Genomic DNA, 25892 nt, shown 5'->3' on the forward strand with positions numbered 1-25892 from the left:
GAAGTTCACCCTGTGCTGGAGCCAAAGGGAGAGTTTAATGAAAATCGATGGAGAAATTAAAGATGGAGAGAAATTAAAGATGAGCAGGGGGGAAGGGATGAGGGCCCAATATCAAGTCCAAGGAGAAAATCATCAGAGGAATGGGAAAAATTCCTGTCTGTCCCCATGGAGCTCCCTCCCCCTCCACTGTTTCCTGGGCCAGCTTCTCGGGATTGAGGTGCCGTGACATCTGAAGGTCTGGGCTGGAATCAGGGGGTGCTGGATCCAGCTACTGAAATCCCAGAGACCCTTGGCAGGAGGGAGCAGGTGCAAAGGGACTGATGAAGAGGTTTTGCCACTCCTGCTGCTGTTTCAAAGGACTTTCTCTCCACTGCTTTTTCCTCGCAGGGTTGCAGGTGGTCATAAATAGGTGATATTAGCCCAAAAAAGTTAGCAGTTTTTCTTTTCTTTTGCCTATTTGAATCTCAAAATCACTATGTAAGGAAGGCAGGGAGAGATGGTTATGCCCAAAGTACAGAGGGGAACGTTGAGGCTGAAAGGCATAGAGACAGTGGAGAGGCAGAGCCTGGACTGAGAACCCCATTCTTTTGGTCCCAGCTATGGGTTCCGTTTGCTACAGCCTCCCCTCCACACTCTCATTAGCTGAAAAGGGCGAAGTGTGAGGACCCCAGGGCAAGGCAGCTACCCTATCTGGATGGAGTCAGTTCTAATAAATGTGTCAGTGAGGTTGGGTAGGGAGAGTGGGGCAAGAAATCTTTGCTTAGTTTAACTTGCAGCCCCTTCTTTACCTACGAGTAGCTGCTGGAGAGGGGGGTGGAAGAGAACACTTCTGAATGGAGATCCCAGATGCCCCTCCACCTGGGGCTCAACCCACCCAGGCTTATCAGCTCCCCCTACCCCTCATGCCCCCGGGTCTTTGAGTTGGGAGTGGGTTGGGACAGTGCAGAGAACCCCAGGGTTCCAGGTCTGCTGTCTGTGCTGTGACAGACAGACAGGAGTCGGGACTGCCATGGTCACCTTCCCCATCCCTGCAAGGGGGCTGTCTAGAAAGAGGGTGGTTCATCTGCTTCCCTGAGTTTTGAGCCCCCCAAGCTCGTCCCTCTGCCTCGGGAGCAGGGGTGAGGGGACTTGTAGGAGGCCAGGATGTGAAGAGACCAGAACAAAACTAGGCACACTGTCCCACCTCCCTGCAAGCCCCCCACCCCACCTCAGGAGTTCACGCTGGGATTACAGGCCAGTATTGTTCAGGCTGAAGGAAGGCCCTGCTGGCTTGGGGAACTTCACCCCATGCGCAAGCACAACCTGAATTTGGAGAAGGCGTGGACATACCTGGCAGCCTGAGTGAGCTAAGTGCTGCTCAGAGCCAACTGCTCTCTGACACGGACTCTAGGTCCCCATGCGCTATGCAGCAGCGGCCCCTGGTGGATAAGAGCAGCAGTGGCACCCTGTCACTGCCCCAGGCTCTCTTCCGGAGCTGACAAGGCTGGTGGGCTCAGGGCTGGGAACCACTGATCAGGCACAGTGTATCGTGTGTGTGTGTGTGTGTGTGTGTGTGTGTGTGTGTGTGTGTGTGTGGCAGGGGGTGGGGTGGGGGGAGAGTAGGGAATGGGAGTGGGGAGGGAGATTTGCAAATTCAAGGCAACAGGAGCTTCTTCCTACCAACCTAGCTTCCTCTAGCAGGAGGATGTGGATACATCTGTAATCTAACATGTCTCTGACTTCCAGAACCCTTCCCAAGCCCCCCAGTTCTCACTGGACCCCAAGCCCCTCGGCCTGGCACAGAGGTGCCCTGTGAGCAAGCTGCCTCCAGCACATTGTCCCCTTGGTAAGCAGGCCTGGCTTCCACGCCTGGTTTCAGCATTTAGTGTGTGTTCACCTTGCATCCCCTCTGAGCCCTGGTCTCACCTTATGTAAAGTAGAGTGTTAATCCATGCCTTGCAGGCTGTGAGGATGAAATGAGTCCATGTGCCACGAATGGGAGTTTTTCCCCTTTCCTGCCAGAGTCCTCTTCCAAATGTCTTCAGGCCTTCCTTGCCTCGGAGCACCTGCCTGGGCTCCGGCGGCTTTGGAGGGCATCTCACCTGCACTTGCTGAAATTGCTCAAGTGCCCTTCTCTGAATGGCTTTCCTGACCTCTCCTCCCTCTTGGTGCTCACGCTGTACCCGGTGCTGCTCCTGGAGCATGTTCCATGTTGCCTGGCCTCGGAGCTCTGTCTAAGCTTCCTACCAACAGACACCATGTCACCCATCCCCCTCAGGGAAGCGGCTTGCATACCTAGGTGAACAGTGCTTGCTGCATGACTGGATCAGTACTGTTGGAAGAGTTCTGGTGCATTCCCCCTCGTTACAGAAGACAGTGTGGAGGCCCAGTTACTGTTACCACCCAGTGATGTGCAACCCCACATTCCCACTGTTGGCAGCAGGGCTGAGGCCAGAATGCAGGTCATGTGACTTCACTCAGCTACAGCCTGGCACAGCCTCTGTGAGCAGTTTCGCACCCAGGTGTGGGGTGGGAGCAGGGAGTGCAGACATTGTAAGCGTCTCTTCAGTAAGGACAGAATGCCCCGAGATGCTCTTTATACCATCCGTCCCTAATAATTTGTCCCAGCTTCCCATCCCCTCCCTCTCCTATGGCTCTGAGCCCAAGTTCTTACGTCCCCAAGCAGACCTTGTCCCCAGGTTGGGGGTTAGTGGGGATAACCTGGGGCCAGCCCTTCTTTGGCCACTGGTTTGCTGGGGACCCAGAAGGAAGTTTTCTAACCTCTAGGAACCTCAGTCTTCTCATTTACTGGCGGGAAGTGTGTGTTCTGTTGGTACTGTGGGACCCGTGAAGTAATTCTGGAAGACAACTGTGGTGAACAGAAGTCAGAAGTGCTGAGCCGGCTGGGCTAGGCATTCTGGTGCCTCTTCCCTGGGGTTGGGTGTGTGTCGAGGGGGCGCTGTTTCTCTAGGAGATGTCAGAGGGGAGCTGGGTACCTCTGTCCCCTGTGGAAGCCTGTGGTCATGTGCATGTCTGTGGTGGGGTGAGGAACAGCAAACCGGGCAAGGTAAAATGTTGGTCAAAATGCATCGCCTAGGCTGCACCACAAGCGATCTGGTGAGAGCAGCCATTAAATAAGAAGTCCGAGGTCAACATGATGCTAACGCTGGGGAGAAGGGAAGTTGTACTACAGAGAAGCCAGGGTTCCTCAGGGCACTGGACCAGGTGCAGAGATGGAGACAGCATCATCAGCACTGCTTGCCCTCTGGCTTCTGAGGCAGAACAGGTGCTAGTCCAGAGGTGAGCAGGGGAAAGGAAGTTGCTGGGGAGGGGAGGGGACACAGTGAGGAGGCTGAGGGGACAAGAGAGGTATAGGTTTGGGGCAGACTTGACCAGGGAGGACCCACTTCCTGGGAACAGCCCAAGCACCGACAACAGGTCTCCCAAAGCACAGAGCCAGGACCAGTGTTCTCGGTCCCTGCCAGCAAGCAATACGGCCTCTAGTCCCACTCAGAGACAAAGAGACACAGGGAGAGAGAAGGGGGATGAGAAAGAGGAAGAGACTTAGAGAAGCATGAGGGACGGAGAGGAGATGGGGAAACACTGGCACTGATAAGGAACGACACAGTTTCCCAGGGAGTGTTTCATTCTCTTTGGGTTGCTTCAGAAGTATGAAGTCCTTTGCAACACTGTGATAGCTGGACATGAAGTGCCCTGATTGTGATCTGCTCAGGCATAGAGTGATCTCTCATGATGGTTTTAATTTCAGTCTCCCAATAAGCAATGATTTTGAGCATTTTTCCATATCCTAAGTGACCATTTGGTTATTTCTTTCTGTGAAATATCTGTCTGAGACTTTTGCCCATTAAAAAAATGACTTCTTTGTCTTTTTGTTATTAAATTCTAAACTTGGAAAAATATATTGTGCATATGAATCCTTTGTCAAGTATATGTATTGCGAATATCTATTCTCAGCCTGTGGTTTGCTTTTTCATTTTCTTAATGGTGTCTTCTGATGAATAGAAATGCTTAGCTTAGGTAAAGTCTAGTTTATTGATCTGTTCTTTTGTAGTTGATGCTTCTTGTGTTCATTTAACATACGTTTGTTTTCCCCCAAATCATGAAGATATGCTATATTTTCTACCAAGATCTTTATTGTTTTACGTTCCATATTTATGTCTATGATCTATTTCACATTAATTTTTTTAATGACATTCAAAGTTCAGTGTTTTCCATATGATATCCAATTAAGCCAACAGCATTTATCAAAAAGACCATCTTTTCACCATTTAATTAAAGTGATGCCATTGTTGTAAGTAAAGTGATGACATACGCATGAGTCTGTTTCTGGAGTTTTTTTCTGTTCCATTAGTCTTTTTGTCCATTCTGGTGCCAATATGGTACCAAGTCACTGTTGTCTACAATAAAATTTGATATTTGGTAGTATCCTCCAAATTTGTTTTTCTTTAAGATTATCTTGGTAATTCTAAGCTCTTTGCCATTGTATGTACATTTTAGAATGTACTTGTTAATTTCCATAGACACACCTGCTAAGGTTTTGATTGAGATTTCTTTAAATTTATAAATAAATTTTGGGATAATTGACATCTTAAACAGTATAGGGTGTTCCAGTCAATAAATGTAGTATACCTCTATTTATGCAGATTGCTTTTAATTTCTTTCAGCAATAATTTGAGTTTTCAATGTCAATGTCTTGCACATTTTTTAGAGTCATTTCTGGGTATGTTTTTATGTCGATTAAGTGTTATTTAAAAATTATTATTTTCTAATTGTTGCTGATACATAGAAGATGCAATTTTGAATATACTGGTGTGTAGATTCTTTTGGATTTTATACAGATTTGGATTGTGTACAATTTATGTGATCCATAAATTATGACACTTCTGCTTTCTCTTTTCTGATTTTACTTTTTTATTTCTTTTTCTTGTCTTATTGTATTGGCTACAGCCATTGTAAAATGTGAAATAGGAGTGTTGATAATGGATATCTGTCTTGTTACTCATTTGGGGGAATTCTTTCAATATTTCATGATTTCATTGTTAACTGTGATATATCATTATACTTTTAAGGATTAGATAACAGGCTTAGAGAAAGTGAGTAACCTGCTCATTTCACCAAGTCAGCAAGTAGTACAGCTGAATTGTGAAGCCAGACTTTCTCCTAAGATTGTGCAGCTTCTACTGTATCACAGTTACTTCTGGAACAGTGATGCTCAACTAGGGATTCCCATTGGCACTGAGGAGTCTTTAAAAATATTGATACCAAGACTCTACCCCAGATTAATTAAATCAGATTTTCTGGTAGTAAAGCACAGGCATGAGTATTTTAAAACTTTCCTAGATGATTCTAATCCTCGGAGAACCAGGCTAAGAACCACTAATCTAGAAGCACTTTTGGTACTGTTCCCAACCCAGCTGTGCCTGGTCATGCTTTACTGAAAACTTGACTTTTTTTTTTTTTTTTCACATCAGCACAGGCCTGCTCACCCTAACCCAAAGGGAAGTGAACTTGTTCTCACTGACCTTTTGGTAGTTTCTCACAAACTCTACTGCTTCTACCCCCAAATGCCTTCAGAGCATTTGTTTGACAATCTGCTTTAAAGAAAATCATCTGCTTGACAGGTGATTTTTTTTTTTTTTTTTTGGTCAATAAAATAAAGTGATTTAGTCCCTGATTTTTCTCCACCGCAATAACTCACCTCTCTCTACCTCACTGACTTGCTTGCCAGACTGGTTATATAATCCCTTTCATCCATTGTCCCATTCCCTATTACATATTCATATTTGTTTTATCCACTTTGACACTTAGTTTTTAATCAAAGACTCTTGCTTGAAACAGCAAAGGAGGTTGAGTGGTGTCTGGGATATGTTAGTTTGGGAGGAGAATGATATTATCCTTCTGGAGGCATGTTTTACTTTCTGTAGCTTTCTACTGAGCTGTCAGCTCTACCAGCACTCCTTAAAACAAATACCTCATGTTATAAAGCGAGCCTTTAACCTCTTACCTTGTTCACAGATTCTGGGCTGGACCTTGCCCTGATCTGGTTTACATCCCGTATTCAGATTTTGCTTCTGACCGATGGATTCATTTATTCCACCTAATGCTTTGCCCTGTCCCTTGCCCCACACTTCTCTTTGCTTCCTTAGGTATGACCCTTGCTTCCTTCTCTATGATTGAATTGTCCCTCTGGCTATATCCTGGGCAAACAGATCTGTCCTGCCTGGTCCCATGAACAGGATTCCAGCTGCTCTTTGGTTCCCACTTGTCTTTTTTTTTTTTTTTTCCCCTGCAGACTGTAGGTGTCTGAGTGGATAGAAAGGCAAAGGAGGAAATTTGGGGGTCTTTAGGTCATGCTCCCTCCCCTGTGGCTGAGTTACCACTGCATTTGTGTGATTCTGTTTAACTGTTACAACCCAGTGACCAACTCTTCTGCTTTTCCCTAAAACCTAAACATGCAGAAAGGAACTGGAAACTAGCAGCCCAGCACCAGTATATATTACGTACTAGCCAGTGTCCCTTAGATATTTGCGTAAAAGTCACCAGTGATACTTTTCCAATAATCAATAGGAAAACATTGCTCATAAACCTGATGTGATGTTTACTGTGTATTTTGGGCTCTTCAACTGCATTGGTCTCATGCTCCTTCACCCTCACCTCAGGGAGAATCTCAGCATTCATCAGTTCCCTCTGTGTCCAGATCGCAGGTCCATCAGCCCTGCTGCCCAGGTGATGACCAGGCCAGACCATCCTCATCACCACTTGTACGCTCTCCCACGAGGAAAGCTTGGCCTTGGGCCCAGACCCATCCCATTCCATGTAAAAGCTAATTACATAGAAGTGCTTCCACCCGCAATTTCTTTAGGGATATGAAAATGCTTTGATTAGATTGTTCTCCTGGAATCATTAAGTTTATGTCTGGGGATGGGAAGTGGGTGGTTTGAGAATGGAGACTTTCCAGAAATGGGACCAGTGTTTCAGGAAGCTGGCCTCAGGCTGGGACACTCCTGGGCCCATCGTAGGAGCTAAGCTAAGCAGCCCCCATCAACCTGATCCTCTCACCAGCTTCTTTCCTCACTGCCATTCCCAAAGGCTGCCCAGAGGGGCCCAGGGCAAAGAATAGGGAGACCGGGATGGGAGTCCTGGCCCAGGCATTAACGTGCTTCGTGGCCTTGGTGATCTCTTTCCATCCCCAGGTCTCTGTCTCCCCATAATTCAGCCTACTGTATTAACTGCCATATGTTGGGCCTCAGCTGGGTGCTGGGGACCAGAGAAGATTGAATACAGGAGCTGCCTAAAGCAGCTCAAATCTAGTGTAGAGTGGACATATAAGCCTATGAGGACAACCTGACGCAATAAGTGCTCTAGTTGTGGTCAGGCCAGAGTGGTGTGGCAGCTTGGAGGACAGAGACACTCTGTCTGGGGGAGGCAAGTGCATGTTCACAGGGGAGGTGACTTCTCACCTGGGTCTGAGAAGGAAGTGGGGAGGGAAGACATGGAAGATGACCACTCGAGCTTTAGGTGAACGGGTTTGAGGGGCCTGTGGAATATTTAGTCAAATTAGCCTTGGAGTTAAACATCAAGGGATCCAGTAGCAGGTTGGAAATGTAGGTGTGGATATCAGGAAAGAAGGTCAGGGCTGGAAAGCCAGGTTTAGGGGTCATCGTAGTGAGTCAGTCACTGAGGCTACTTGCCTTGGGTACTATTGACTGAGATGGCACAAAGGGGGCTGGAAGGGAAACCGGGGGCAAGCTACCTTAGGTGGATGCAAAGGAGGAGAGACTAAATAAGCGGTATTTAGCTGGGAGGAGATGAGCCCCCCAAATGGAGAATCATGGAGTCCCAGGCAGGAGAGAGTTCCCAGCAGGGAGAGGTGTTATAAAGGCCAAATCATAGAGAGACTGGGAGGCTGGTCTCCGTACCAGACAAGTCCCCAAATCCTTTTTAAGCATGTAATCTCTCTCCCTCTCTCCTTTAACTTCTCTATGTATCTGTCTTTGTTTTTCCATCTCTTGTTTCTTCCTGATTCATCTTTGTGCCAGTGCCTAGTTCAGCCCATCATAAGGTAGGTGCACCGTTAATGTCTGATGAGCTTTAAAGAGATGCAGAATTGTACTACTTTTCCCTCTGTTCTCTTTCACGGGGTTATAGTTATTCCTCTGATTGGTGCTGGTCAGGTATTGAAATAGGAGTCACTCCCCTTTAAAAATCCTAGTTCTGGGCTGCATGAGCTCAGGTGTCTAAATGAGTGGGGAAACCCATGGGCCCCAACCGAAAGGGCTGAGGTACCCAGTGGTGTCTCAGTTTCAGAGGAGCCTACAGAAAGGTGAGTAGGACTCAGGGCCCCAGATCTAGAGATGGCTACAACCATCAGATGGGGATGGGGTGGGATGATGGTACCCCCATGTGGCAGGTGTGGTACACGCATTATCTCCATTAACTTCCAATATCCTCTGAGAGTGGTATTTTTACTCCCACTTATAGAGAAAGGCTCAGAGAAAGTACAAAAGTTGTGCAGCTAGTAATGTGCAGAAGCGGGATTCAGACCCAGGGAGGTGTAATTCCAGAGCGTGTGCATGTTCAGATGCTACAGGAATTGGTTCAGGTGCTGGGAAGCCTGAAGCCCAGTGGAGTCGTCCCCTTAAGGGCCTCCCACTGTGATGAACTGATTGGGTTGGGGCTGCTGAGATAATGATGCACACGGAAATCAACTTGGGCTAGTGGCATCTTGCTGACAACAGACTAAGTGGCAGGTCATTAGCATCAGAGCCAAAAGCCCAGGAAGTTGACCTGTGTGACAATCAACCAAATGGAAAAATGAGCAAAACACATAAACAGGCGATTAAGAGAGAAAATCCAAATGGCAAAACCCAAAATCAAACCAAACCTAATCAAAGTAAAATGAAAACATGAAAAGAATCTTAGCTTCATTATAGAAAGTGAAAACATGCATATTAAAATAAAAATTCTATATACCCACCAAACTGGCAGAAACTTAGAATCTGACAGTACCAAATGTTGGCAAGAATCTGGACTTAAAAGTGAGTTTATACATTGCTGGTAGGACTATAAATTGCTATAGCTGTTCTGCAAAACAACTTGGCAACACCCGTGAAATTAAAGGTACGCAAATCCTATGAGTTAATAATTCCACTCCTCATGTGAGACCCCTGGAGAATCTGGTATGGATGCACCAGAAGACACGTGGGAGAATATTTATAGAGGCAATGTATATTACAGCAAAAACTGGGAAATGACTCAAACTACCATCAACAGGAAAATACATAAATGAATTACGATAAATTTATACAATGAAATACCACACGGCAGTGAAAATAGCCACATGCACCAACAGGGAGGAGTTTCCCAAACATAATGCTGACTATGGAAAACCAAATTGCTATATGCAGTGTGATACCATTTGTGTCAAGTTCAAAGCCTTGTAAAACTAAATGTACACATGCAATAAATCAGGGAATAATTAAGCACAAAATTCAGGATAGGGGCCCATCCAACACTGAAAAGCAGAGGTATGAGATCAATAACTGCATACAGGGGGCTTTCTGGTGCTATTTCATTCCTAATATTAGAATTTCTGGATGGGACGCCTGGGTGGCTCAGTCAGTTAAGTGTCTGACTTCAGCTCAGGTCATGAGCTGGCGGTCTGTGAGTTCGAGCCCCGCTTGGGCTCTGTGCAGACAGCTCAGAGCCTGGAGCCCGCTTCCGATTCTGTGTCTCCCTGTCTCTCTGCCTCTCCCCAACTCATGCTGTCTCTCTCAAAAATAAAACTTTTAAAAAAACTAAAAAAAAGAATTCTGGATATTAGGCATATACATATATAAGTGTTCATTTCATTATTTTTTATACCTCATACATTTTTAATACACACACACGACACACAGATGTATTCTCTTTTGAAGGGACGACATATTTCCTAATTAACCAGATACCAAAAGAGATCTGAAACATACAAAATAAATTAGAAGGAAAGCAGAACAGTGGACAGTTACATAGATAGGACGACATAGATACTCTTCTCTGGGAACCGAAGGGCAGAAGAGGAATCAGGCTAGGTCAGGGTTACTTTCCTGGGGTCAGGAATCTGTGGAATCCATGTTCCCAAGTTGACTGTTTCTCGGGAGCTGCTCATTCTGGTAGTGGTCTTTGCTCACAGTATCTCCTCCATCTGCAATGCCATTACCCTTCTTTACTCATCTAAAGTGTGTCTTCTTCAGTCAAGTTTTACTCACTTGCAAAGCCTACTATGTGTGAGGCCCGGAGCATCCATGAGTGAACAAACTGTGGTACCCAGGCTTACAGAGCATCCAGGGGAACAGGGGAGATGGAAAGACAAGGGAGAGAGAATCACATCACAGTGGTGCTGCTCCAAATTGTTGGTGCATAAAGTCATCTGTGTGTTTTATTAAAAAGCAGATTCTGGTCTCCCTAGAGTCAGTCTTACTGAATAGGTCTGGGGGAGGGGGCAGGAATGTGCACTGAAGAAACCCTTAGTGAATTTAGTGTAGCTGGTCCACAGACCCCACTTGGAGAAACTGTGTGATAAATGCTATGGTGCCAGCAGATGTATTTGGGCATGAGCTCCAAGGGCTACCTCCCCCAGCTGGAGTGTGGACATTAAGTCAGGGTGGCTTCCAGCGGCCTCCGCATAGGGCGTCCTCATTGGAAATCACATTATAAAATGGTTATTTGTGGATGAGTCACCTGCCCCACTACATGGAACACCCTGCCCTGGCTCACTTCTGCTTGGCACACAGTATATGCTCAGGAAGATCGTACCCAGCGGGTTTCCTGAGGAGCAGTCTGGGTTGGGAAGCAGGTCTGGTGTCTAGGCCTTGATGGCAAAGCCCTTGGAGACTATTAAGTCCTTGGCCTCTCTAGTGTGTTCTGATTGGCCCATCTCCCCGTGTGTTGGGGACTAGGTTTGGGTCCAGTTTGGGTTTGACCAGCATTCTCAACGGGGTTGGGGAATGCAACTCCATTTGTATCCAAGGTCAGACTGAGGAGACCAGATAGATAATTGAGACCTGTAGCTATAACCTTGGATGGTGCCGGAAGAAGCCAACGTAAGTGGTTTCTTACGTTGTTAGTAGGGCTGCTTCCTGTTTCTAGGCCCAGAGCAGCCCCTTTTCCTTTCCTGGGCTTAACTGAGGCCCCACTCTTAAGGCCTATTAGATACCCGGCATGACTCCAGTCCTGCCAGTGGCCACCTGGCTGCTGTTTGTTCTTTTTTATTAGGCACACACAGGTGAGTTTTATTGCGGACAGCTCCCCCAGCTCCTGTTCCCACATTTGTCTCTTTTGAGTCTGAGATTGCCAAAGGCTTTTACAGCTAATGGACCTTACAGCTCCCAAGAGCCATTTAAGGGAGGCCCAGAACTCAGTGGTGGTAATTAGTCAAAAGAAACACTGACCTCTGGAGACCCGCTTAAGTTGAGTGGCAGTAAGTGAGGGTGTAGGGACAGGAGGCCCAGACCTATGGCAGGCATGGGGAGCATCAGCACAGGTTTCTCCCCCTTTCACCTCTCCCTGGTTCTTCCCTGGTCTCATCCCTACCCCCGACTCCTAACAGGGGAAGGACGTCTTGGTGCTTGGTGACAGGGTCCTTAGGCAGGCTGGTGTCCTGGGGCATCTAAGGGGCTGCAGGAGCCCTGCTGAGCCAACCTTGATAAGTTACTACCCACCCACTCACCCAGCCTTTCTCCAGAAAGCCTCATCTACTCACCTTTGATGGTGTCAGTAGGTGGAGGTCTGAGTTCCACTCCTCAGGAGGCAGTATGATGTCCTGATAAAAACCATGAGCTTTGAGGCTAGACAATTGGGGCTCAAATTCTCAACCAACTACTTTGAAAGTCTGTGATCTGGGGCAAGTCACTGAACCTTTCTGTGCCTCAGTTTCTTCCTCTCTACAATGGGGATACTAATAATACTGGCCTCAGAGAGTTATTACAAGGACTAAATGGTGCATGCACTGCGCTTGGAGGGCTGGCTGGCACGTAGTGAGCACTTGATAAGCAGAAGCTGTCATTGTGCCAAGATGAAGTCTGATCGGGGCAGAACTGGGAAGCTGAAGTCTTTATCCGGCATCCCTATCCCACCATGCCAGGTTCGTTCCTCTCTGGTTGGGAAGAGAGAGCAAGCCTCCAGGGAAGCAGCCCTCTTTTGGGCGTGGGAGGGGAGGGTGGTGGAGGACACGATGGGGAGGGAAGGACGTTGATCTCAGCCTAGTGCTGACCCAAGGAAGGGGAGAGGGAGCCAACATTTGACAAGCATCTTTCCTGGATCCGCATTGCCTGTTTCATCGCCTTAACCCCCAACACCCTGTTGGTGGATGGAGAATACAGAGTCTCAGAGAGGTTAAGCAAGTAACGCTAAGTCACACAGTGCAAGTAAGAGGGGGCTGGGGTTGGAGCTCGAGGATGTGGGAGTTCTAAGTGACTGGTCTTTCTACTGTATTTTGCTGTGGTGGATGGTCAGGGCCTAGCCCTTGGGCACTTGGCTTGATGTCTGCTCTCTAAGAAGCCCGTGGGAGGTCACTGATCTCTGCTGGAGCCAAAGGATAGGCCTTCAGATGCCGGACTTGGGGTCATTCTGGGGGCCTTGCCACCGGGTTGTCCCTGGCTCCACACAAAGTCCTGGCTTGCTCTGGGAATCCAGCGCTGGACCCTGAAAGGGGTTTGTGTCTGTCTCATTACTGTCATGAGCAGTGGCACTCTCCCAGGAGACATGGGAACGTGTCCTCTCTTCCCCTGCAGGTGGACGGCGTTCTTTGCCTGGCCGACATCCTGACCGATGACAGCCACTCAGAGGCCACACGGGCTGAGGCTGCGGCTGTGGTTGCCCAGGTCACCTCCCCACACCTGCCCTTTACTCAGCACCTCGGCAGCTTTCTGGAGAGCATGGAAGAAATCGTGACAGCTCTTGTCAGTGAGTCACCCTGGGCGGGAGGGGCCTGCTGTGTGAGTGGGACTTGTCACAGTTGTCTTCAGGAGAGGCCAACGAGGCCTTCCTGCCCCCCGACACCCACACTCGCTGCACCCCACGTAGCTCCTGAATTGATGTCACGCTAGCTGAAATCCCACTGTTAATGTGTCAGCATCAGGATTTAAAGAGCTCTGTTGTCACGTCTCCTGTTAAAATGCATGCCGCCCTCTGAGAAGCTCCCTGATCTGAGGTCACGTTGGGATGAACTGGCCTTTCAGATCGGAGACCAGGACAAGCCCCATGGAGAAGTGTAGGACCTTGAATTTTGGGGTCAGATCCTTGGCCAGAGAGACTCTGATGGGCTTTGTTACTAAAGTTAAAGTCTCAGACTATTGCCCCCAATGAATGTGGCAGCAATGACGAGGCAAAAAGCTTCTCAGAAGGCACTGGCACACCCCACCCCACCACCTGCAGTCCCCCACCCCGACCCCACGTCGTGAGGCCTTGAAAACTCTGATACTTGTAGGTTCCCCTATTCAGATTTATGTCCTCCTGGTTGGAGAATCATAGCCTGAGATCTAGAATACTCTCTTCCTCCGGTTTTCCTTTGCAAAACAGCATAAACCAGGACTTGTCTGGATCAAATCTTCAGGAAACTTGTTTGGCAATCCACATCCTTTCTTTTGTAGGTGCTGGCAAGGATGTGTGTTTCTACTTCTATCCTTATCTCTGCAACTGCGTCCATATCTTATTGAAACTGAATGAAAGTTAATCTCATCAGAAGATTTAGGGTTCACTCTTGGAATCATCACACCAGGGCTGGAAAGATTTGGAATAGCACAAATTTAGGGGCAGCACAGACTGGATTTGGAGTCAGAATATTCGGGTGTGGATTTTGTTTCGTCTTTCCATTCATCCCCTCAACAAGTAGCTTTTGTCCGGCAATCCCGTGCGGGCGCTGTGTGAGATGCTACCATCTCACAATTTCCCTAATATATAAAACATGGGGTTGGAACCATTTTGCTTGAGTCTTTCTGGCTCTAGAATTTTAAGATCTATGAGTACTTTTCCCCTAATATATAAAACATGGAGTTGGAACCATTTCTCTTGAGTCTTCTAGCTCTAGAATTTTAAGATCTATGAATATTTTGAACCTAAGAGTCATCAGCTAAGCTGACTTTATGGCTGATTCTAGTCACTGGGGCAGTGGCACTGATAGGCCAGGCTGGGATAAATAAATTGGCCAATATCCACATTTATTCAAAGTTGAGAAAACACAGAAGTCAATAGTTGAAAGTCTTGGCTGGAGGGAACTCAAGAGACCCTGAAGTTAAATGCTCACTCTATAATAGGAGAAACCTAGGCCCAGGGAGGTGAGGAACCTTCTTGAGGAAACATAACAGTGTTAGGATTCACTTATGCCAGGATTCTCTCCTACTCAGCCATCCTCCGAACCCAAGCAGGAACATAAATGAGTTGAAGAGGGCCAGATGGAAGAAGAAAATAAGAAAATTTGAATCTTGTATGGAATTGAAAAGCATGAGCACTGACGAAAGAGGGGGGAGGTCACTGATAAACTCCTGTCAATTGTTGCCATGTAGAAAAGGCCAATTTTTAAAGATAAGACAAGATTCCTAAGTTTTATAGAAAATCTCCCAATGTATAAGTGATTGCCAAAATACCCACAAACAAACATACCAAAACCTATATAGTCTAAACGAGCTATCACTACTGCCATTTCTCCATTCTGACTTTTTGCTCAGGTTGGGTTTCTCCCTGAAGGAAAAGGATCCTATTTATTTCACCCTGATGAAGATGCATTGTGGAGTTTGCTCTGAGAGTCAGCAGATAGGATACATCTTCTGGGCAGGATGCCAGGGCTCTGTTCTTTGGTGGGAAATAGCCCTCCAATTTCTTGCTATTCCCTGGAAACATTTATAAATGAGTCACTGGAATCCTCAACTTAATCTTTCTTACGCATCCCAGGTGACTCAGACTGTAGTTTAAATAAATGTGCACCCAAATTAAAAGGCACTTAGATGGTTGTGTTAATAATTGCTGCGTTGGCGGCAACCGTGACTGTATAAGAATTAGTGTGGGTGTTTGGATCTAGAAGAAATCTTTACAGCAAAGTGGGCCAGTGAGTCCTGTCATCTCACTCCAAACTTTGAGTATAGTGAGGTGGCCTGGAAGAGGTTGGCTGTCCCCAATGGTTTCCCAAAATTAGAGCATGGGGCAGTCATTGGAAAAGAGAATATGTAGAATTCTTAATTCCTGGGTGAATCTGTGGCCCTGCTCTGGGTGCTTAGATCGAGATTCTGAGTTGCTTCATTGGTCACACCTGGCTGAGGGGCACAGCACCGCCCAGGGGTACACATTGCCCTCCTGGTAGTGCTGAAGCCTAACTCTGCAGGATCATCACTAGGAAAAAGTCAAAGAGGCCCAGGGATGAGAGGCAGCCTGGGACACAGAAGGAATGGGGACTGGGATCAGGCAGACCTGTACTTGATTCTAGCCCGTGCCAGTTACTGCTAATCTCAATTCCACAATTTTGGGAACATCGCTTAGTATTGGAACCCTCAATTCTTCAGCTATAAAATTGCGATGGAAAATTGGGTGGTTGTGAGGATGGAATGATTTCATGAAGTCGGAAATATACAGCAGTGCCTTGCACAGAGTAAACTCAATAAATGGGAGTCTTGCTGTTACTAGTAGTTTTCTTGAGCCTTGGCTTCTACATCTGCAAACAGAGGCAGCAATTTTCTACCGTAAGGGTGCTCAGAATGTCATGGCACAGGGCAGGGCACAACCAATACTGTTTTCTGTCCCTTTTTAGGTAGGGGCCAGGACTGCATTCACTCAAAGGGCCAAGGGGTGTCAGCTTCAATATTAGAACCTGGATGTACAGATTCTTTGTTTGGAAGCCAGAATTAGGGATCAGGATTGAACATAGCTCAACTCTTCCTGAACATTCTCCACTGGGGGTACTTTCCTGATGTGTGGTTTATCTTCCTGTGTTTTCATAAGGGTGTTATCAGTAGGAGAGGACCTAGACCCAGGAAGCACCTTGACCGATGGTCAAGTTGGAGCTGAGGGTCAGACGTTAGATCCACTAAGGTGCGTGACTAGTGCCACTGTGCCCTTTCACACCTCCTTCTGAGGCAGGAGTCCATTCTGGGCCAAGTGGAGCCCGTGGGGGAATGTGTGAAATTGTGGAGGGTAATGGGGTCTGGGGGAGATTCTCTCCTCTTTAAAGACCCATCAGACTCATCGGTACCATTACAGATGGTAAGTGGGGGACTCTGGTTAGGTCTGGGTTATGGCCACTAGGATCAGAAAGACAGAGCCTGACATTCAGGGGCTTGGTGTAAGACTTTTCCACAGCCATGTGACCCTTATTCTGGGATCAGAGGAAACCCTGAAGCTCTGTTGATGGCAGCTGGAAGGGTAAAGTCCTTATGTTTTAACTTCATCTTCTTAAGACAAATTCAGGAGTAGTCTAATGTACATTGCTGGAGACACAGACGGACTAGGAGCTCTTTTCTGCCTCAGGGCCTTTGTACATGCTGCGGTGTCTTTGGCCTAGAACATGTTCTTCCACAGGTATTCTCCTGATTGCTCCATTTTCCCCTTACTCAGTTCTCACATTCTTAGGGAGACTCTCCTTATGTACCCCCCTGGGCCTCTGGATATTCTCTGTCTTAGCACTTATTTATTTTCTCCCTCACATTAGAATTTGCAATAATTTTATTATTTTCTTTTAAAAGCTCATTTTCTCTCGCCCACTACTAGGATGTAAACTTAACAGGGGCAAAGACCTGCTCTGTGTTGTTCACCATGCCATCCCAAGACAGTGCCCGACGTGTAGTGTTCACTCGGTAAATACTTGCTGGGTAACGGAGTAAATGCGGGTCATACACCAGGATTCAAATCCCAGCTCTGCCACTTACATAGAGAGATAAATTTCCCTCTTCAGTAATTACTTTCCTCATCTGTAAAATGGGTATCATAACACCTGCCCAGATGTTCTCCCAGAGCAATTGCGGGAACCAAATGAGATGCCTGATACGAAAGCACTTGGCAGTGAGGCTGCTTTCTCCCTCTTCACCGTGCAGAACTGTGCCAAGAGGCGTCGTCTGGGGAAGTCTTCCTGCTGGCTTCTGCGGCCCTTGCCAACATCACCTTCTTTGACACGATGGCCTGCGAGATGCTTCTGCAGCTGAATGCCATCCGTGTCCTCCTGGAAGCTTGCAGCGACAAGCAGAGAGTGGATACGCCTTACACCCGGGATCAGGTGAGAAGCTCAGGGGGGATCAGGCACGGGGCCTGTAGCCATGAAGACAGAGGTTAGGAGGCCAGAGCGAAGATTCTGGGGAAGAGGGAGACAATGAGGCCTGGCAGCACACAGTCCTGTTAGTCACATTCTAGGTAAAGGAAAATGTCCTCCACATACCTCGTTGCCTTTGGAGCATCTTCATGAGTCTACTGTGTACCTCGCTTTTCCATCCTGACCGCTACAGGGCCTTCCTCTGTCTCCATCCACAGCGGTGCATCCCAGAAGGCAGAGACCCATGGGAAGGTCCCCGGACCGCCTCTAAAATTCTGTGTCCCAGACTTGTTGCTGCCTGCCTGTCACTGTACCCTGCAGAGAGTTTCTTCCCTTCTCTGCCTCCATAGAAACAGGGCTGGGAGCAGAGCCTTGATTCAGAGCCTCAACCCCTCTATCAGTCTCAATGTTTTTGTAGAGTTGAGCTCCACGTAGAGTTTTATTTGGAGAAAAAGGGTTTCTTTGCTACATGTGTTTGAAAACATTGAATAAGGGGACTTTTCAGAGCCTTGAGCTCTGAGATTATAGAACTCTATCCTGTCCCACCCCTATCATACTCAGCCTCCCTCTTCCCTACTAAGGGGTGGGGGTGGTGGATCAGGTGGGTGTTAAGCCTCTGTAAATTCCACTAGGTGCTGAGCTCTAAGTTAGAGGATCCTCTGGCCTCCAACCGAGATCTTCCCTGTCTCTTAGCTCCAATCTCTGTTTCTCCTAGCCAAAGCTGCCACTGCTTCCTGTTCCAACTTCTATCCCAGAAACTTCTGGAAAGCCTGCCTTGAGGCCTCTCTAGAATTGCCTCCTTTCCCTGCAGGCTACGCCTCACAATGCAACGTTGACTTTTCTAATGATGTTTATTCCTTTCTAGTTATTTTATATAGTTTATTCCCCAGAGGGAAAAGAATAGAAGCCTCTCTGCTATATTATAATCCTGTAATAATCCTTTGGGCAATTCACTCTGAGCCTCACTTGTCTCATCTGTGAATGGGGTTGAACGCGATATACTTCACTAAGTTGAAATAAGAATTAAATTAAACTAATTTAACTTTAATTGTTAATTTAATTAATTAATTTTAAATGATTGGTTATTTAATTAGTTATCAATCATTTGCTTAATTTATTTGATTTTAATTAAATTAAACTAACGAATGCAAACTCCTGGGAGAGTTCCCAGCACTTAGAAACTTAAATAAATGGAAGCCAGCATCAATGTTGTTATTACTGGCCTTTGAATGTGTGGCACACAGTCCTGAGTGGGGAGCCTCCAGACTGGAGTTTTCTTATCTGTAAAATGGGCATGGTCTCTTCCAGCTCAGACATCCTGTAGCTCTATGTGCAGAGACCCTTTTTTTTTATCATGAGCAGTGACTGGCCCCCCCTCCTGGAACCTCGTTGATCCCTTGGAAGGAGGGGGCTCGGGGTGGGGAGAGAGCATGAACAAGCTCCATACACATGGCAGTTCTTTCTGAATCTGGAGTCCAGAGTTTCACTGCCATACTCCCTCTTCCTGATCCTACTTCCCCCTCACCTCCCCCCACCCCAGTCTGGGCTAGACACATCCAGTCTCCCCCCTGCCCCCCACCCCCTGCTCTCCATCCTCAGGACAGCTTCACCTTCTGCCCACCTTCTGTCGTGACTCAGAGCAACCACTTAGCTAGTGAAAGCGCAGCCATTAAAGAAACAAATGGCTCTTTCCTGTGGCAGGGGGAGGATTAAAGCGATCAGAGAGTTCTCTGTAATGAAGACAACGAAGATGAATTAGGCTCTGAAGTGCTCACCGCCCCCTGAAACACTTAGGAAATTAAATGCCTGTGAGGCTTCCGGTAATGCATCTGCCAATGACGCCAGTGCTCTGCAGAGCCTCTGGGTCTTGGATCTATATTTTGTCCACCTCCGCATGAACATCTCAGTGAGAACCCCTCTGTCACCCCAGCAAGCTGAATACCCTTAATTTGTCTAACAAGAGCCTTGATGGCCATACCTGTCTTGCACCCACCATTGGGGTGTGGACAGCAGGGAGGGCAACCTTGGATCTGTGTTCTTTCACCTCCCTCTGCTAATCTAGGGGAGCTGGATGTGGCATCCAGAACCCCCTGCCTCACCAGACATCTGTGTGGCCTAAGTTTTCATTCTCAGGAAGTAATTTTTAGGGGGCATGCTGCCCAAGGAATCCAGCTACCGCCACGACCTGGGGTAGTGAGAAAGGGGCTGCCTCATCTCTGCCCTGCCCTTAAGGTAGTGACACTTAGGGTGACAGGGACCCAGTTATCTTGTCTAGGCCACCACAGAAGCTTTCACTGAGCATGACTTTTTATGGCCTTCAACAATTAATTGCTTTCATAGAGGTGGAGCGTTCTGGTAAACGCTGGTGGAGGGTTCATGTTTTCCCCTGAAAACATGTTGCCTGCTTGGTGTTTTAGAATGTTCAGATTTTGTAGTATTTCTGAAAACACCCTGTGAATATCGTCATCAGGATTCCATTACCAGAAATGCCAGTTACTAGGGATTACCATTTTGACTCATATTGCAAAAGCCCTCCATGGTTTATAAAAGCCTTTTATATATCTATGTGACACATAGGACATATTAGAAACAGCACAGGCTTTGGGTTCATTCAGACCTGAGTTCAAATCCTGGCTCTGCCTTTTCCCAGCTGTGTGACCTTAGACAAATCACTTAACCTCTCTGAGCCACAAGTTTCCTCATTTGTGTAATGGGGATAATCTGTTTCCTCCCTCTTCATGTCATTATGATGATTAGATGGCGTAATGCTCATAAAGTAGTTAGAACCAAAGTAGATACTCAGTGATGAATGGGCCTGGGGTATGTGACAGAACCAGGAACTGGGATGGATCTGAGACAGGGAATGCCAGCTTCAGGGAAGGAGAATAGAGCCGAAAATGTAGGTAATGTGGTGGGAGTGAGTGTAGTGTGGTGCGAGTCAATGCATGTGTTGTTCCAGTCTGTGTGTGGGTATATGCAAGTTGTGTGCGTGTGTGTGCGTGGGGGCGGGGGGAGTGTTGATAAAGACTGTAAGCCACTTAAAGGATACGTTTATTTGTGTCTGGATCCCTATGAATATATAGCTGTCTGGAGAGGCTGGGAGGAAACCAGGTTCACAGCACCCAGTCCTGATCTGTCCCAGAGGCCCCTCCTGCAGTGCCTAGGGAACACTAAGCACAGAGCATCTGGTCGGGCATTTACATGTTCTCTGATCCTGTCAGGCACACACCCCACCTCGATGCAATCCCCAGGGACAGCCCTCTGGCCTAGTTCACCAACAGCTTGAGACCGACATCTAAGGCAGTTTTATGGCCTTGGTGGCTCTCTCTCCTGAGCCCAAATCCCAGCCCTCCTGTCTTGCCTCTTTTGGAGTGAGGGGGGCAGCCCAGGCCTGGAAGATCCCAGTGCCCGGGATTGGAAGCGCTGTGCTTGTTCTAGGACTAGGCAGGCACCCTCCTGGTCTCCATGCTTGCTCAGCTCTCATTCGCCCAGGCCCCTGACCACGCCTATCAGATGAGGCAAGAGGCTCAGTAGAGAGAAGAGAAGCAGAGGGCTGCACCTTCCCTTGGACTGTGTGCCTCCCTGGGCAAAAAGACCACATCCTTCCTCTCTCAGAACCCTTCATTCTTCAACTTATGTCCCTGTCTTGACTCTTTCTGCTCTTTGGCAGACACCACGGTAGGGAGTGAAAATGGCAGGACAGGGAGAAGCGCTGGGCTCCCCCTAGAGGCTGAAAGGGATTTTGCTGGCTGGTCGTGGCTGCCGTTGACGTTGTTGCTATAGCTTTTAGAGAGTTAACACGGTGATGGCAGAAATCTGAATATTCCATCCAGCAATTAAAGAGTAATGCTAATTACAGTCATATGAAATGTTGGCCTTTTTGTCCTAATTACTGCACAGCATAAAAGCAATCATAAGTTTCCATTAAATGCATCTTAGATTTTCTGTGTTGAAAGTTCTATCACATGAGTGCACCTGCTTCTATCCGGGATAATCCTCACTTGATTTTTATAACGTATGGCCCCCATCGTGTATAGTAGAGAAAATGTTAGTTTACGATATAGAAGATAAAAGGGACGGAGATAGAGTCAGAGTGTGATCACAGGCAGGCATTGCTGAGGATGTGAGACAAGCCTGGCCCATGCCTTGGGATCAGTTTCAAACAAGGGTTCCAGGAGCACCTGCCGAGGGCCAGAACAGAGTAAACCTTTTTCTGTGTGTGTGTGTTGATATAAAAAGGCTTTGCCAACTTCCTTCTTACCACATGGGGCGTTTCTTCTTGAATCCATGACATGGGTGGTCCCCTGCTATCCTGGCCAATTTGCTATTCGTCTCAATTTTCCTAAGGTGGTCAGTCTCTGCGAGGCCAAAGGAAAAATGATTTCAAAATACCACAAAGGTAGTGAGCACAGGGGTTTTATTTGGCTTCCTGCTGGGAGGGACTCCTTCTGCTCTGAGATCTGCCTCCCTTCAGGAATGATCTCCTATTAACAGCACATTTGGCAATAGTGGGTATTGCATTTGTTGCTACTCCTTGACATAATCTTTCAAGGTCTGGATATTTTCAGGCTCTGTTTCCCAGAGGGAAGTTATACTCATTTTATTTAACAAATGTTCTGGGTGTTTGACAAAACATTAAGTCATTTAATGCTCCTAACGTTCTTATGACTTATCTAGGGGTACCTGGGTGGCTCAGTCGGGTGAACATCTGACTTCGGCTCAGGTCATGATCTCATGGTTCATGGGTTTGAGCCCCACATTAGGCTCTGTACTGACAGCTCAGAGCCTGGATCTTGCTTCGGATTCTGTGTCTCCCTCTCTCTCTGCCCCTCTCCCGCTCATGCTCTGTCTCTCTCTCAAAAGTAAATAAACATTAAAAAAATTAACATTCTTATGAATTATCTCATATATTTATCTCCTGTTGTAAGCCAAATAATGACACCCCCCCCCTGCAAAGCTGTCCACATCCTAATCCCCCAAACCTGTGAATATTCTACCTTACATGGCCTAAGAGATTTTGCAGGTATGATTGAGTTAAGGATCTTGATATAGGAATATTATTGGTTTATTGGTGTGGGTAACTTATTGGATTATTGATGTGGGTAACTTAATGTAACCACAAGGGTTCTTATAGAATGAGGCAGGAGGATCAGAGCCAGAAAATGAGCTATGGCTGAGGAGGCAGAGGTCAGAGTGATGTACTGAGAGCCAAGTCATGGGAGTAGCATCTAGAAGCTGGAAAAGGCAAGGATGTAGATTCTGCCTGAGAGCCTCCAGGAGGAATGCGGCCCTGTAGGCACCTTGGTTTTAGCTCCATGAGACCCATTTCGGGCTTCTGACCTCCAGAACTACACGGTAAAATTGTGTCATTTTAAGCGACTAAATCTGGTAATTTGTTATAACAGCAATAGAAAACTAATATAGCTCCGTCAATCAAGAAAGGTTAACTAATAGGCCAAGATCGTATGGAAAATAAATGACAGAGCCAGTATTTGGAACGAAGCGATCCATATGCTTACCCACTATGTTGCACTGCCTCTCACCTAGGGCTTGAGGCCTAGATCCTCTGTGTTCACCAAATAACTGCAGAGGAATAGTGTCCTTTCACTCAGGAGGAATAGGAGTTAATCGAAAATCATCAGACAGGATTGAATTAGCCTGGGCCAGGGGAAAACTACCTGCCTCTTGCGTTCTTTCCCCCCCGACAGCATTGTTATCATGTATCCTTGTAAACCAGTTGTCCCTAAAATCCCATCCCTGGACTTGACTTCAAGGAGAAATGTCGATCCCCCTTCCTCTCTACATCATGGCGCATACAAGGATGATTCAGGAGGGGAACTCAAAGCAGGGAATAATTGGCATTTATTCAAATTGTGCTTAATTGAATACTTCATCTGAACCTCAGAAAGCCACATGGGGTACGGGCTCTGCAAAGAGGAAGTAATTTTCATTAACGGGATCTAAATTAGTCTGACACAAAGACCTACCCATGCCTGTGACACAGTTAATAATTGCCATGTAATGAATGTGATGCTGCAGACAAAGGTTTCCTTTTCCTTTTTTATTTTGCCCTTCCTTCCTTGCTTCCTCCCTTCCCCTTTGGATCTGTATGTCCAGGAAGCATGTTTATTCATCTCTCTGGCTGGTGAACGGTTGGCATGTAGTGACTCTTTGTGGTGGGAACAGAGGTTGTGTCCCCTGCAACTGCGAAGCCAGGTGAATTGCAATCTGACACAGACTTGGCCTCATGTCTCCTTCCTCGTAAGACTTTATGCTTCTTGGGGAACCTGCCATTTTTTTTTTTCAACTTTTTTTTTTTTATTTATTTTTGGGACAGAGAGAGAGAGAGAGAGAGAGAGAGCATGAATGGGGGAGGGGCAGAGAGAGAGGGAGACACAGAATCGGAAGCAGGCTCCAGGCTCCGAGCCATCAGCCCAGAGCCTGACGCGGGGCTCGAACTCACAGACCGCGAGATCGTGACCTGGCTGAAGTCGGACGCTCAACCGACTGCGCCACCCAGGCGCCCCGGGAACCTGCCATTTTTTAACTGCATCTTCAACCCACATTTTCCTTCTAACTCCTTCCTCTTAGCCCCGCCCCCCCCCCCCCAATCTTAAAAGGGGAGGAAAAAGAGCATCTAAGGACTAACCCTCCTTCACTCCCTTCATAAAGCAGCTGCTGGGGCAGAGTTGCCTTTGAGATAAAGCTTCTGGGGTAGTCTCCTGTCCCTTCCCTGGCAGCCCATCCCGGGCGTGCCTCCCCAGCCAAGCCCCTGAGCAGGTCTGAGCCACCAGGGCCTGACACACAGGGATCTGCCTCAGCACCCTAAGAACACGCGTCCCTTTTCAACATGTGTTTAGTGGGAATGGGGATAGATAGATATTCTATTAATACGGCAGACTTTTTCCTTTCTGTTCAAAAGGAGAGATTTGTTACATGCATTGATTATGCAGAAGAATATGCCAATATTGCACCAATGAAAATCTAGATAATACTTTCTGTTGGTAAACATCACATTATTATGCATTATCCAGTTCCAGAATTTAAGCTGCCTGAACTGTCCTCAGCAGACTGTCAGCTGCTGCCTCAGAGATGGGGACACAGCCTCCAGTTACAATATGCCACAAGCTTTGAAGAACCCTTTTGAGAGGGAGAGAGGACTGCACCAGTGAGAAGTGTTTTCCATTTTATTTTATTATTTGTTTTAATTACCACTCGAGAGTGCTCTCTGCTTCTGTGGAAGTGGGTGCATTTCATTTTGCCATTTACATCAGGAGCCATGTCTTGGGTGGTATCTGAATTAATAGTTAAAACACATTTTCCAATGGTGTCTTGGCACCTTACAGTTTGAGGTCTGTAAGTGGTCCCTTGATGGTCCATCCCTTAATCCAGTTTTATGCGGTGACTTCTCTCTACAACACTGACTATGCCCAGGAATCAGGGTGGGGTGGGTTATTGGCTGCCCAGCCCATGCGGGTGTAACCAAGGCTCACTGTCTCCACCTGGTGACAGCATCTCTTTACTACAGTCAGAACCCTTCAAGAATGACCGACAGGGGAAGCTTACAGAGGACAGACTTGTAAAGTCAGCTGAGCAAGAACTTTCTTACCAGATTCCATACAATACCTGACACTTGGGGTGTAATGCTGCCCTTTGATCTTACTAATTTCACCTTTATGTCCACTGATTTCAGATTGAAAGTAGGTGGGGTTCACTGTCAGGGCAAGAAGCCAGGATGAGCGAAACCCAATTCAGGGGAGGGGCTAGCCACGAGTCTGGCAGTTCTGACTGCATTTCAGGATCTGGGGCTAGAGGTACCCTGAGGAAAGGTGATGGGGTCCCCATCTTTACTCAGGTGACATGGTTATCTCCAGGGGGTTCCTAGGGCCCTTGGTGGGGGCATCCCAGGGCCACATGCTGATGAGTGGGAACCAAGCACTGGGGAAATACATCTGGGAGGCAGGAGCCCATGAGGATGGACGAAAATACCACGGGAGAATGGGCCACATGGATGGTAAAGACTCACGGGTAAAGGACAGCTTTGTAGCTCCCGGCTCAGCTGTCTGTAGACAGCACCACTTGGCGCAGGTGTGCCCCTTTCCTCAGATTCTCAACTCTCTTTTCCAGATTGTGACCATCTTGGCAAACATGTCTGTCCTGGAGCAGTGTGCCTCTGACATCATTCAGGAGAACGGTATGTCTTTCTGGCAGTGTGCGCGTGGCACGGATTATGTGGCTGTAAAGGACCACGTGCCTCTGTGTTTGTGTGAAGGCTTGTGTGTGTGTACATGTGTGCCTGTGTGTCTCCACAATTACATGAGTGCGTGTGTGTGTGTGTGTGTGTGTGTGTATACAGCTGGGCCAACATGTAATGTTTCTTCGCTTTTGATGGGCTTTAATTCTAGTGGGAGACAGGCAATGAACGAGAAGATAGAGAACGGCGGATGATGATAGTGGCATGCAGGAAATACAGCAGCAGGGAAGGGGATAAAGTAGACCCAAGGTGAGGGGTTAGCGGTTGCTAATTTAACTAGGTGGTGAAGGGAAGACAACTATTTTGTTATGATCCAAAAAGTAAAAATCGATTCCTGCCACAGGATGCAGAGAGCCTCCTTAAGTTCAAGTT

The 25892-nt window shown here is 47.2% G+C and overlaps 1 protein-coding gene across 2 annotated transcripts in view; it reads left to right on the top strand.

Annotated features, from left to right (window-relative positions):
- Positions 1 to 25892, top strand: part of INSC (INSC spindle orientation adaptor protein) — a 127428-nt gene that overhangs the window by 89072 nt on the left and 12464 nt on the right. For both annotated transcript variants that reach the window (XM_011286732.4, XM_045039004.1), the window contains exons 8-10: positions 12771 to 12942; positions 17055 to 17233; positions 25394 to 25460. In XM_011286732.4, coding sequence (XP_011285034.1) covers positions 12771 to 12942; positions 17055 to 17233; positions 25394 to 25460 — 418 coding nt within the window. The remainder of the gene's footprint in view (positions 1 to 12770; positions 12943 to 17054; positions 17234 to 25393; positions 25461 to 25892) is intronic.

This window comes from Felis catus, chromosome D1, assembly GCF_018350175.1.
Source record: "Felis catus isolate Fca126 chromosome D1, F.catus_Fca126_mat1.0, whole genome shotgun sequence".
NCBI lineage: Eukaryota > Metazoa > Chordata > Mammalia > Carnivora > Felidae > Felis > Felis catus.